General features: G+C 38.9%; 1 protein-coding gene across 2 annotated transcripts in view; it reads right to left on the bottom strand.

Annotated features, from left to right (window-relative positions):
- LOC145979722 (aminoacylase-1-like) overlaps positions 1 to 13,674 on the bottom strand; it is a 102,217-nt gene that overhangs the window by 80,196 nt on the left and 8,347 nt on the right. For both annotated transcript variants that reach the window (XM_083112700.1, XM_083112699.1), the window contains exon 3: positions 11,150 to 11,321. In XM_083112700.1, the coding sequence (XP_082968826.1) occupies positions 11,150 to 11,321 (172 nt within the window). The remainder of the gene's footprint in view (positions 1 to 11,149; positions 11,322 to 13,674) is intronic.

Consider the following 13,674-nt stretch of genomic DNA (forward strand, 5'->3'; position numbering starts at 1 on the left):
TGTTGAGCCGCCAAGCAACACGTCTGCACAGTCGTGAGAGGGATTTGCAGCTATTCCACGTGAAGCACACCGAAGAGTTCACGACATGATGTTGGTGGAGGGAATAGTTCAGGTCCGGCAACTGGGTGGGCCATGGCAGATGTTCAACCTCATGTTCATGATCATCGAACCACTCTGTGACCTGTTTGGCAGTGTGTATCGGTGCATTATCATGCTGGAACATTTACCAACATCAGGGAACAATATTTGCACCATAGGGGGCCTATGGTCTTCCAGAATGGCCCTATAGTTTTTGGCAATGGTGTATCCCTCTAGAATGATCAGTGGTCAAAAAGAATTCCACAATATTGCACCCCACACCATCACGGATCCAGCTCCATGTTTCACCCTGGGTATTAAGCAGTCTGGTTGGTATGCTTCGGATGAACTTCTCCACACGTAAACCCTTCCAGATGTCAGAAAAAGAGTGAATGTGGACACAACACATTTCAGATCATGTAACGTCCACCTTTTGTGCTGCTGGCACCAGTCAACCTGCTTTTTGGCATTGGTGCTAGCAACCCTGCCATGAATGTTGGCCCTATGAAGTTCTTGACAGATTGTTTTGGAAGAAACAGGTTCAGTCAAGTGTGTATTCAATTCTGTGGTGACTTTTGCAGCGGTGCTTTTACGCTTTTTGGACACAATCCTCTTAAATACCCTGACATCCCTGTCAGACAGCTTCTGCTTCCCACAACAGATATTCCTCCTGGATGTGGTTTGTCTTCGTCCTGGTATGCTGCCATGACCCTTAATACCCAACAAATGTTCAGTCTCTTACTGATGCACCGGCGAGACGAGCACCAACAATTTGCCCTCTTTAGAACTCTGATATGTCCTCCATCAAATGTAAATTGGTTCTGGACCGTAAAGAAAATTTTTATCATTAAATATTTCAATTTTGTCCCAGAACCTTTCTTCCATATCAATTTACTTATGGTTCATGTTCAGTATTGAAATTAAACAATATTCAACTTGGACAGAATTTAAATTCTGCAAAAAAAAAACCTGTTACAAAACCCAATAGAATTTATGGGTTCCGGACCTTAAACGACTCTGGTTTAGGCCATGTTTATACACTGTACCCACCACCACACCCTTCTGCATGTAGACACATCTTCAGTGGCCTTCCTTTCAACTCCACTGGGTCTGACGATACAAATAAAATATCATACAAACAAAACAAAATCGTATTGTATAAGTGTGATATCATCAATGATTGCAAGCAGGAGTGGAACAATTAACCCCTGGTACAGCTGCAACAAAGTCTGCTGCAGTGGAAACTGCGATGTCATGCAATAGTACACATAGGTGGCGATCACATTTAGACTTTCTTAGGTTATATAGAATTTCAGTAGAGGGTGCTATGTACAAGAAATGCAAATATCTCAAAATAGGACATAGAAAAAAAAAAATACAAATTCTTTCCCTTGTTATAACATAATTTGTAATATTCATAAATTCACATAAACACAAAAATCAAGTTTCCCCTGCAATCTTGTTGCTAAAATAATGAAAATATTTGACTTTGCATAATTTCTGGGATGTTTAGACTATGTGAAACGGTCAAATAGTTGCGTAAACGATATAAATGCCAATGAAAGGTTAACTTTCTTGATATTCTTGCAACAAAAAGGCAACTATGTCATGGAACAATTGAGAAATGAACGCAACAATGCAAGCTGTTTGTAAATAATGATATGCTGGTAAGCAACAGAAATAAACATCAACATTGGATTGTATATAAGTTAGAACACGGCACTTGGTTTACCAGTTCAGTGCTCTACGAAGGTAAAGACACACTTGAGTAGCTGGCTGCCTAACAGCATGAAGCAATCATATGCACTGTGTGAAAATGTGCACCAACGAATTAAACTAAAATGTGGATGTGTCTGCCTTATGCAATATTAAGTATCAGAGATAGTTTATGCAATGTTATGAATAATAGTAGGATGCACTTCCTGCATGAGCTAAACATCGATAGCGGACAGGCCCACCACACTTGGATTCCCGTACTACAACAGTTATCGCCCGGAAATAGCAGACAACACGCACCCAGATGCACAGTTAACAACAGCACTAACGGCAGCCGGAGAACTACAAACAAAAGATGCACGCCAAGCAACAGTACAGCAAGTTCCAAGGAGGATGGTGGCAGTGGCCACTGAAATTAATACAACGAAGAAAAAACAGCTTCGCGGATAAAGTGAGTACTAGTTTCTCCGTATCTATATACTACAGAGTCTTTTTTTCCCAATTATGAACAAGTTCATGTTAATGAACTGATGTTATGGAATACTTGGCAATTTTCAACGACACTGGTGGGAAGTGGAGGGTGTACAGTTAGTTCACGGAAGTGAAATTTTAAAATGTCAAATTTTATCTTTTTTGGTTTTTCACTGCATTTCAGGTGATGGTTGGAGGGATACTGTTGAAAGCAGTGACTCTTGTTAATATGCACATGAATATGGTGAAACCATTGAATGGGTTGTCTGCAATTCAAGTTTTTCCATAGCTCAAGCGGATAACCAAGGGATCCCTGGTAATTCTACATTGTGTAGATCCAGGTAAATCCAAGCGCTGATTTCGTTTTGGGGACCCTATGCATTCGGAGCCAGAGTGGTTGGATGTGCGGGCACATCACTTCCAACAGTTAGATTGGTAGGATGTGTGCGCACATCACTTCCAACACCGGACAATGGTCCACTTGGGTGCCTCCATTTTTCCAACACTCAATCGTGCTGGGAGTTTGTAACGGAGCCACACCCGAGTGTTGAAGTCATTGTTGGGAAAAGTGAGGGTTACTGGGATGGTGGCTAGTGGGTGGATGGAGAGAAAGTGGGAACGGGTGGGTTCTCCACTGTCGTAGGTTGGAAATTTTGCAATTGTAGATTATCCAAACCTAAATTTCATTGTCTTTGGTTAGTTTACTCAATGCTGAATATAAGGTTAGGATTTTTTTAAAATTTGGTGGGAGAGTTGGTGGGATTAGTTTTAACATTTTGTTTATTTATGTTGTGGGTGAACCACCAAGTTGCACATCTGTAACTGGTTTCACTCATGTGTATACATTTGCGACTGCTTTATACATTAACCAGTTCTGCAGAATTCTGTTTTATATAGGTCCCAGCAAATTATAATACAGGGTGTCTACAAATGATTGGAGGGGTTTCACAATGTTGCTGTGAATGTATTGTTGAACACATCATGAAGTATTTTTACAGCATTGTAGAGACACTCATCAAGTTTTGTAACACAGTACAAGTGTTCGATATGTCCCCTCCTTGTGGTTCTGAAAGCATCAACTCTATAATCAAGTTCCTCCCAAACAAGATGCAGCATGTCCTTATCAATTCAATCAAAATAACTGATGATGTGAGCCTGCTAAATCACTCTGCAATGGAGGCACAAACAAAATTCTTCACATAACCTCACACAAGAAAGTCCTAAGAAGTTGAGCCACTGAAGCGTGGATGCCATCAGAGCCGTTGTTGATCGGTTTGACAGTCTTGTGTTTAAGAAGTCGAGGGCATCGTGATGGAAGTGGGAAAGAGCACCATCCAACTGTAGGTAAAATTCACACTGTCTGTCTCCCAATTTTTCTAAAGAAATTTTGAAATTTCCCGGTTCCTCCCCCCATCCATATATATTACGGATGGGACCGATTAATCGGTACTCTATCGGTATCTGCCGATATAGGCATATCGGTTTATCGGTAAAATTACCGATTATTTTACCGATCCGATATATCGATAAATATCTTATAATTTAGTGCAAAATTCTGCCATTTTGTTGTAATTTTTATGGAAAATTTCCATGCTCTTCTTTCTAAAAAGTAAATGTCTAAATATTTAGCTTCTCTTGCACTGCAGTCACCTCAGAACACACAATTATTAAGGAGATCAATGAACATTTCAGGTTCTTCAAGGACCATTTCTAATTTTATATCGGATCTGTAGAATATCGGTTATCAGTATTGGTAAATTTTATATTGGTACTTTATCGGTATAGGCCAAAATTTCATATCGGCCCATCCCTAATACATATACTCAATGTGCATAAATTGTATATAGTCCGAATCTATGGTTCATTCCAAGTATAACGATATATCATTCGTCTGTCTAGGGCAATTAGCCTCTGATCTACAGTCATCTAAATGAAATCCTGCATTTTGCTAAAAATTGGCCTGGTCCCAGGGGGCTTACATGGCAAAATGGACTCTGTAATCAAAAGGTTAACTTTATCAATGTCATGCTTTAGACTTTTTCCTCCACACACGTACTGACTCAGAGATACTGCAGTTTTTTCTGTACTTCATCAACGGCAGTGGCAATAGGCTTTAAGCGATTAAGCATATCATCGAGATTCCGCTTTAATACAAAATTGGGAACATGTGTTTGCACTGCTAACGATTTTCTTCGCACATTTTTAACAAAGTTGCCCAGCCTTTAAGATATGACTCCAAGCAATCTACCAAGGTATTCCAGCGCACTTCACTTGGGAGAACAAGTTTTGGGGCACCAGATTTTCTGTGACGCATTAGCAAAATGGTTGTATCTGAAGTACTTTATTACATTTAGCACATGCTCCTTCACATTTGGAAACATTTGCTAGCAGATTTAGTACATATGCTGTTACATATCTGTTACAAAACCCAATAGAATTTAAGGGTTCATGGACCTTAAACGACTCTGGTTTAGGCCACGTTTATACACTGTACCCACCACCACACCCTTCTGCATGTAGATGCATCTTCAGTGGCCTCACATTACAACTGTCTTCCTTTCAACTCCACTGGGTCTGACGATACAAATAAAATATCATACAAACAAAACAAAATCGTAATGTATAAGTGTGATATCATCAATGATTGCAAGCAGGAATGGAACAATTTACCCCTGGTACAGTTGCAACAAAGTCTGCTGCAGCAGTGGAAACTGCCATGTCGTGCAATAGTACACACAGGTGGCGATCACATTTATACTTTCATAGGTTATATAGAATTTCAGTAGAGGGTGCTATGTACAAGAAATGCAAATATCTCAAAATAGGACATAGAAAAAAAACAAAAAATACAAATTCTTTCCCTTGTTATAACATATTTTGTAATATTCATAAATTCACATAAACACAAAAATCAAGTTTCCCCTGCAATCTTGTTGCTAAAATAATGAAAATATTTGACTTTGCATAATTTCTGGGATGTTTAGACTATGCGAAATGGTCAAATAGTTGCGTAAACGATATAAATGCCAATGAAAGGTTAACTTTCTTGATATTCTTGCAACAAAAAGGCAACTATGTCATGGAACAATTGAGAAATGAACGCAACAATGCAAGCTGTTTGTAAATAATGATATGCTGGTAAGCAACAGAAATAAACATCAACATTGGATTGTATATAAGTTAGAACACGGCACTTGGTTTACCAGTTCAGTGCTCTACGAAGGTAAAGACACACTTGAGTAGCTGGCTGCCTAACAGCATGAAGCAATCATATGCACTGTGTGAAAATGTGCACCAACGAATTAAACTAAAATGTGGATGTGTCTGCCTTATGCAATATTAAGTATCAGAGATAGTTTATGCAATGTTATGAATAATAGTAGGATGCACTTCCTGCATGAGCTAAACATCGATAGCGGACAGGCGCACCACACTTGGATTCCCGTACTACAACAGTTATCGCCCGGAAATAGCAGACAACACGCACCCAGATGCACAGTTAACAACAGCACTAACGGCAGCCGGAGAACTACAAACAAAAGATGCACGCCAAGCAACAGTACAGCAAGTTCCAACGAGGATGGTGGCAGTGGCCACTGAAATTAATACAACGAAGAAAAAACAGCTTCGCGGATAAAGTGAGTACTAGTTTCTCCGTATCTATATACTACAGAGTCTTTTTTTCCCAATTATGAACAAGTTCATGTTAATGAACTGATGTTATGGAATACTTGGCAATTTTCAACGACACTGGTGGGAAGTGGAGGGTGTACAGTTAGTTCACGGAAGTGAAATTTTAAAATGTCAAATTTTATCTTTTTTGGTTTTTCACTGCATTTCAGGTGATGGTTGGAGGGATACTGTTGAAAGCAGTGACTCTTGTTAATATGCACATGAATATGGTGAAACCATTGAATGGGTTGTCTGCAATTCAAGTTTTTCCATAGCTCAAGCGGATAACCAAGGGATCCCTGGTAATTCTACATTGTGTAGATCCAGGTAAATCCAAGCGCTGATTTCGTTTTGGGGACCCTATGCATTCGGAGCCAGAGTGGTTGGATGTGCGGGCACATCACTTCCAACAGTTAGATTGGTAGGATGTGTGCGCACATCACTTCCAACACCGGACAATGGTCCACTTGGGTGCCTCCATTTTTCCAACACTCAATCGTGCTGGGAGTTTGTAACGGAGCCACACCCGAGTGTTGAAGTCATTGTTGGGAAAAGTGAGGGTTACTGGGATGGTGGCTAGTGGGTGGATGGAGAGAAAGTGGGAACGGGTGGGTTCTCCACTGTCGTAGGTTGGAAATTTTGCAATTGTAGATTATCCAAACCTAAATTTCATTGTCTTTGGTTAGTTTACTCAATGCTGAATATAAGGTTAGGATTTTTTTAAAATTTGGTGGGAGAGTTGGTGGGATTAGTTTTAACATTTTGTTTATTTATGTTGTGGGTGAACCACCAAGTTGCACATCTGTAACTGGTTTCACTCATGTGTATACATTTGCGACTGCTTTATACATTAACCAGTTCTGCAGAATTCTGTTTTATATAGGTCCCAGAAAATTATAATACAGGGTGTCTACAAATGATTGGAGGGGTTTCACAATGTTGCTGTGAATGTATTGTTGAACACATCATGAAGTATTTTTACAGCATTGTAGAGACACTCAACAAGTTTTGTAACACAGTACAAGTGTTCGATATGTCCCCTCCTTGTGGTTCTGAAAGCATCAACTCTATAATCAAGTTCCTCCCAAACAAGATGCAGCATGTCCTTATCAATTCAATCAAAATAACTGATGATGTGAGCCTGCTAAATCACTCTGCAATGGAGGCATAAACAAAATTCTTCACATAACCTCACACAAGAAAGTCCTAAGAAGTTGAGCCACTGAAGTGTGGATGCCATCAGAGCCGTTGTTGATCGGTTTGACAGTCTTGTGTTTAAGAAGTCGAGGGCATTGTGATGGAAGTGGGAAAGAGCACCATCCAACTGTAGGTAAAATTCACACTGTCTGTCTCCCAATTTTTCTAAAGAAATTTTGAAATTTCCTCCCCCCTCCCATCTATATATATACTCAATGTGCATAAATTGTATATATACCGAATCTATGGTTCATTCCAAGTAAAACGATATATCATTCGTCTCTCTAGGGCAATTAGCCTCTGATCTACATTCATCTAAATAAAATCCTGCATTTTGCTAAAAATTGGCCTGGTTCCAGGGAGCTTACATGGCAAAATGGACTCTGTAATCAAAAGGTTATTTTTATCAATGTCATTCTTTAGACTTTTCCACCATTCATAGGGTGTAACCTTTCATGTGCTTTCATTCTGAAAAAGTAACTCTTGAAAAGGTGAGCTTTTTGACTGAAACTTTACAATTAATGGAAGAACTGAATTTGATGGATACTTAGACTTTACAAAATCAAATGCGGATTTCTTTTCTTCTTCAGTTAAATCAAGAGATCAATTATTTTCTTTTACATCCAGCATGTAAGCTAAAAAATGGGCTGGTGTTGGAGCAATATTACAATACAATGTAAATGAGAAGAATACTTTTTCAAATTCAAAAAGTCTTTCATAATTCTTTGGACACACCTTTTCCGTTTGCCACTCATACTACTTTACTGGCTTAAAATAGGCCTATACACAGATTTAAACACCACCGTAACAATCGGATACACCAACAATGTAATGAACACATGCAGTGCGGACTGTGACTAGACTCCAACTTACTAGTAAACAAACAGGGGGTGTTATGAAGCGTGATGCTTTCCAACCACTCCCTTGGTTAATCAAGAGTCTACTGTATATCTGTTCTTGAATTTTTGTTTCATGTGTTTCTCATTTGTAACTCTAATTTCCATTCGAAGTTTCTTCTACGCACGTACTGACTCAGAGATAGTGCAGTTGTTTCTGTACTTCATCAACGGCAGTGGCAATAGGCTTAAAGCGATTAAGCATGTCATCGACATTCCGCTTTAATACAAAATTGGGAACATGTGTTTGCACTGCTAACGATTTTCTTCGCACATTTTTAGCAAAGTTTCCCAGCCTTTAAGATATGACTCCAAGCAATCTACCATGGTATTCCAGCGCACTTCTTGGAAGAACAAGTTTTGGGGCACCAGATTTTCTGTGACGCATTAGCAACATGGTTGTATCTGAAGTACTTTATTACATTTAGCACATGCTCTTTCACATTTGGAAACATTTGCTAGTAGATTTAGTACATATGCTGAGCAACCGTAAGTGATGACATCCAAATGTTCGTAATTTTCAAGCATGTAGCGTTTGCAACTTTCAACAACAGAATAAACCTTGCACTTTAAGTCTTCCTCACATTTTTTAATGCTGTTAAGAGCCACTTCGGCAGTGTGAGCATGAACAGATGTGTCAATTGTGTTCACTAAATAAACATCCCCTTCTTTGGTGGTAACTGTAAGGCATATTATTGGTTCATTGTGGACATTTGACCAACCATAAAACCCAAGGCATACACTTTTATTTTTCAGAATAAATTAGCAAGTATCCTTTTCATAAATAGTTTCCAATAAAGACCCACTAATTGATTTTCTGTTTGGAGGGGTGTAACCTGGGTGAAGTTGTTGCACAAGTCGCACAAATTGAGGATGTTCAACACTAAGAAAAGCAGTATTTGTTGCGAATATAAAACGAAATACGCGCTGCTCCAAAGACTTCTTCTGCATTGGTGTTGATCTAACTACATATGAATCCAATGTTTCAATTTTTCTCTCCTTGCCCTCAGTGTATTATGATTTATTTCAGATCTTCTCATTAGAAGATGCAATAGTGGGTGAAACATGAGTGGATGTACTACTACCAGGTGGAAAAAGAAAAAAATGATGTCTGCATTAACATAGACCTATGATATACATTTACATTTTTTTTAAAAAATGGAAAGCTAGTTCGGCTACCCAAATTGTTGCTTAATCTTTACAAAAGATACAAGAACATTTTCATTTTATGAAGGGTGAGTCAAAGTAAATTAAGGTGGAAGATCATGTTTTGCACCCTGGTATGGGTGCAACTACATAACTATCCTAGAATCACTACTAATAAACAGAAAAAAGTACAAATTCAATGAGAAGCATAGAAAAACAAATTACAATAAACTAACATAACTGCTAAGTTGGAAAATGTACATATGTGTAGAGAACTCGGAAACTAACTGGACATTAATCTAAGGTGAGCCACAGTAGCTCGGTCAGTAGAGCATCTGACTGCCATGTGGGAGACCCGGGTTCGATTCCTGGGGTAGGTGATTTGAGGGTGGAATTTTTCGATCAATGTCCCTGCATAAGCGGCTCTGGTGCTTACCCAGCCTCTCATCAATGGGTACCTGAGAGCAATCCTGGGGGAGGGGGCAAAGGTGGCCAGAGTGTGGTGCTGATTACATAACCTCCACTATGGCCAAGAAAAGTGTGAGGCTCTACCTTCACACCCCCTATATACCTTTATGGCATGGTGCAATGCACAGGGGGGAACTTTACCTTTTTTTTAAACATGTCAATCAAGTCCAACATAACATCAAAGACTAGATTCGTCTTGCAGCCTCCTGGGATTCTAACCTAGCATTTGCACCCCAGAAGAGGAGGCACAAATTTAATTGAGTCACGAAGGCTAGGTTGGCTTAGATTGCTTCAAATTCTCCACAAGTAGCGATACATTTCGTAACTTAGCATCTCCCCCCCCCCACCACCACCACCAATTTACATTTTCAGAAGTTAGGTTAGGTTACCTTCTTGTAACTTGTGTTCCTCAACATGAAATGTACACATTTCCTATTTTCTAACAGCGATTCTAAGATAATGAGGAGTTTCATCCATGGTTTCTTTGGTACCCCTTCCAAACGCTTCCTGTGTGCAAAACTGGATCCCCTCCCCTTTACTTACTTTAACACATCCTTAGGAAATGGTAAATGTTCATTGATAAAATGCTTGGGTAGCAGTTACACTAGACTCTTATGAAACAAAAGTATTCCGTAGACTGTATTTGTACACAAACAGCCTTCACAAAATCCAAAATTATGCAGTGACCACCACTTGTTGATTTAAAATGCCACAGTTTCATCTACGTAAATATTAAACTGTCAAATTTATCAATCGAGTTCATAATTTCAATAATTTTTTACATGTGGTGGACCAGACAGATACTGTTATTTTCAATAATTTGTGTGTAATTTAAATATAGTAATGTATTCCATTTCCTAGTTTATAAATTATACAAGAGATTACATTATTTTACATATCTGAATACATTTATTGAGATTCGATTTGAGAAAAATTACTGGATTTTAATAAGGAGTATTATGAACCAAGTTGAAAATTAAATAAACATCTTATCATACACCTGTATCATCTTCAAATTCCATATGTGCATTTGCACATTTTCATACGTGACTTTTCATTCTGATGACTTGGCCTTCTAGTTCATAATCATATCACTTGCATTTGGCCCTCAAACCTTTTCTGATTCCTTTTTAACTTCATCAAATAAAAGCCAAACAATATCATGTTCTCTACCAGTCATTTTGAACTGTTAAGCTTAGAATACAAAAAACGTCAAAGCTAAAAGGTCCACTCCGAATGGGAATTCCCCATTAGGAAAGAGAATTTCCCAAGAAATGGTTCATTTCTCATTAGGTTAATTTAAATACACAACTATTGAAAATTCAATTAGGCTAATTTTCAGTTACATAAACGAATAAACTTCTATCTGTTATTGGTAATACCTTTTATTAAGAAAAACAAAGATGGTTTATTTTTTAAAAAAACACTGTTTAAACCATGGTTTAAACCAGCCATCCCTATAACTATTAAAATTTTACTATTAAAGAGTTAAAGATAAAACCTACCAGGTACAAAAGAAAGATGAATGGTTCTCTTAAACTTTTTCCCTTGAGCTTTCAACCTGCGCACAGCTTCCAAATACTGGCTTCCGACACACTTCATATCCTGACTTCCTCTTGCATAAATATCTCCCTTCTCATCCTTCACAGCATCAAATGGATCATATTTCCAGTTTTCCTGCAACAGAGAATGTTTTTCTTTTCACTAACTTTGTAAGACAAGTACACTTTGCACAGGCAACAAGAATCATGATGAAACTTACAACATGGGATGAAATTAACAGATGTGCAGTGACACATGCAAACACCCATGGACATAACTTGGGGCCTAACAGAAACAAACTAGGAACTTGACCTTGAGGGGGGGCAGACTTAAATTTGGGACTTAACTTGGAGGAGGGAGAAATAATACATTTTCCATCACATCAATAACAATTTTGCTAAATAACTTACAACTGTGCTATCATAAAAAAATACACTTCAACACTTTGCTTCTCATGTCCAAGGAGGTTAACAAAAGTATCCTTAAGTTTTACATTTAGTAACCTTGCCCCCGCCGAGTTACGCCTATGCAAACACCTGCAATAGGGTCAAATAACAATTGAGAAGTGCATATGTTACACATGAAAATTTATGTGCAACACATTTCAGAATGGCAGAAGCAAATCCTGTGACCAGATGGTGTGCACAGGTAAAAATTTGAGGATGGGTTTTCACAAAGTCACAATAACCATATGTACGTGTGAGTTAATCTCAGAATGTTCATTAAGTCAAAACTAGTTATAACTAGTGAAAAATAATTTTAAGAATACCTGTAAGTTAAACTGATTTTGATTAGCTACAGCTTGTTTTAGGAAAGGCCTATAGTGAAATCTAGTTCTAATGAGCACAAACTTAAATTAGGTTTCTCGTTACAACTACTTTATAACTAACTTGATGCTAATTTTCAGTAGTCGCACTACAGTTTAAGCGTAACTTAACAAAACCAATTATATTATTTCACAAATTCTACACAAGATAATTCAATCATTCATAGGTTAAGTAGGAGCAGATACTTTAAAATGGTTCAACTGGAGCGTGACTAGTGAAAACTTGTGCCAGTTTACACTAGTTTCAACTACACTAGTGTGCAAAATTAAAGCAACACATACATAAGTGCAGGACACTCACATGAACATTGATTTTTTGCACATAATTAACATATACCTTAAAAACCACAACAAAAGAAACACCACATCTACCCACAGGACTTCTACACGGAGGAGTGGGGGGGGGGATAAATACTTTTGTGTGCATTCACAGGTTCAGTCAATAGTACAAACAAAAAAACCAAAACTGGTTATGTTTCTTCAACATGGTGTGTAACCACCTCTGGCAGCAAAGCAAGCATGACAATCATGTCCCATGCTGCGAATCAGGACACCAATGTCTTGTGGCAATAAGCCCATTCCTCCTGTAGAGCATCACGTAATTCCTGGAGAGTGGTTGGTGGATGCTAGCGTCCTGCAATGCATTGTCATAGAGTATCCCAAACATGTTCTATTGGATTTAAGTCAGGTTAGCGAGCAGGCCTATCCATGCGAACAATATCTTCACCTGTCAGGAAGTCATCCACCAACCCTGCTCTATGGGGACAAGAATTATCATCCATGAATAGAAAATCTTGGCCAACAGCACCTCGAAACAACCGAACATTTGAAGGCAAGATCTCATCTCGGTAGCTGATAGCAGTTAAACCTTGCCGGTTTTGCCATACCACTTCGTGCAGAGCTGTTTTCCCATGATGGAGCCTCATCCATATCAGTCTCTTCCCACAATACTGTCCGATCGAAATAGTTTTCCTTGTTCTCTCCAGATGCGAATCCTTCATGAATCGGATTAGAGACCGAATATTTACTCATTACCAAAGAGAACATTGGCCCATTGTTCATCCGTCCAGTTGACATGCTGATGTCACCACTTCAGACGTCTTCTTTTCTGGAGTCATGTCCAAGGGACACAGACAGCTGGTTGCCTTGAATACAGTCCTCTTAGTCGAAGTCTCCTGTACACAGTGAATCTCGATACAACAGTTCCAGTCAGATGCTACCTACAGTGCAGTACGACGGGTGTATTGTATTGATCTGATGGCCATGAAACAGTCTTCTCTCAATGTTGTCGCTCGTGGTCGTCCTTGCCCAGGTCGTCGAGATACAATTTCAGTCTTGACTAATTGCTGCCACATTTGAGATACAACAGACCGATGCACATTGAGCCATCTGCTCACATCAGCTTGCGACTGCCCTGCCCCCTTTCGACCTATCGCTCTCCACCATAGCGAGTCTTCCAGATATCTCCTCTATGCCACAGTGTATTGTATAAACGTTACAAGTCGATGCTGAAATGATACAAGCAGACACCAGAAGGTACACCTGCTGCTAGGGATGCTGCAGTCACCATGAAACTGTGGTCATAGAGTACTGTAAGACACGACTGACCTCTTCCGTTTAAAACACATGACCATAATACTCTGCATGCATTTAACAGCAATC

Source organism: Lepisma saccharinum, chromosome 26 (assembly GCF_977018435.1).
Source record: "Lepisma saccharinum chromosome 26, izLepSacc3.1, whole genome shotgun sequence".
In the NCBI taxonomy this organism is placed as follows: Eukaryota; Metazoa; Arthropoda; class Insecta; order Zygentoma; family Lepismatidae; genus Lepisma; species Lepisma saccharinum.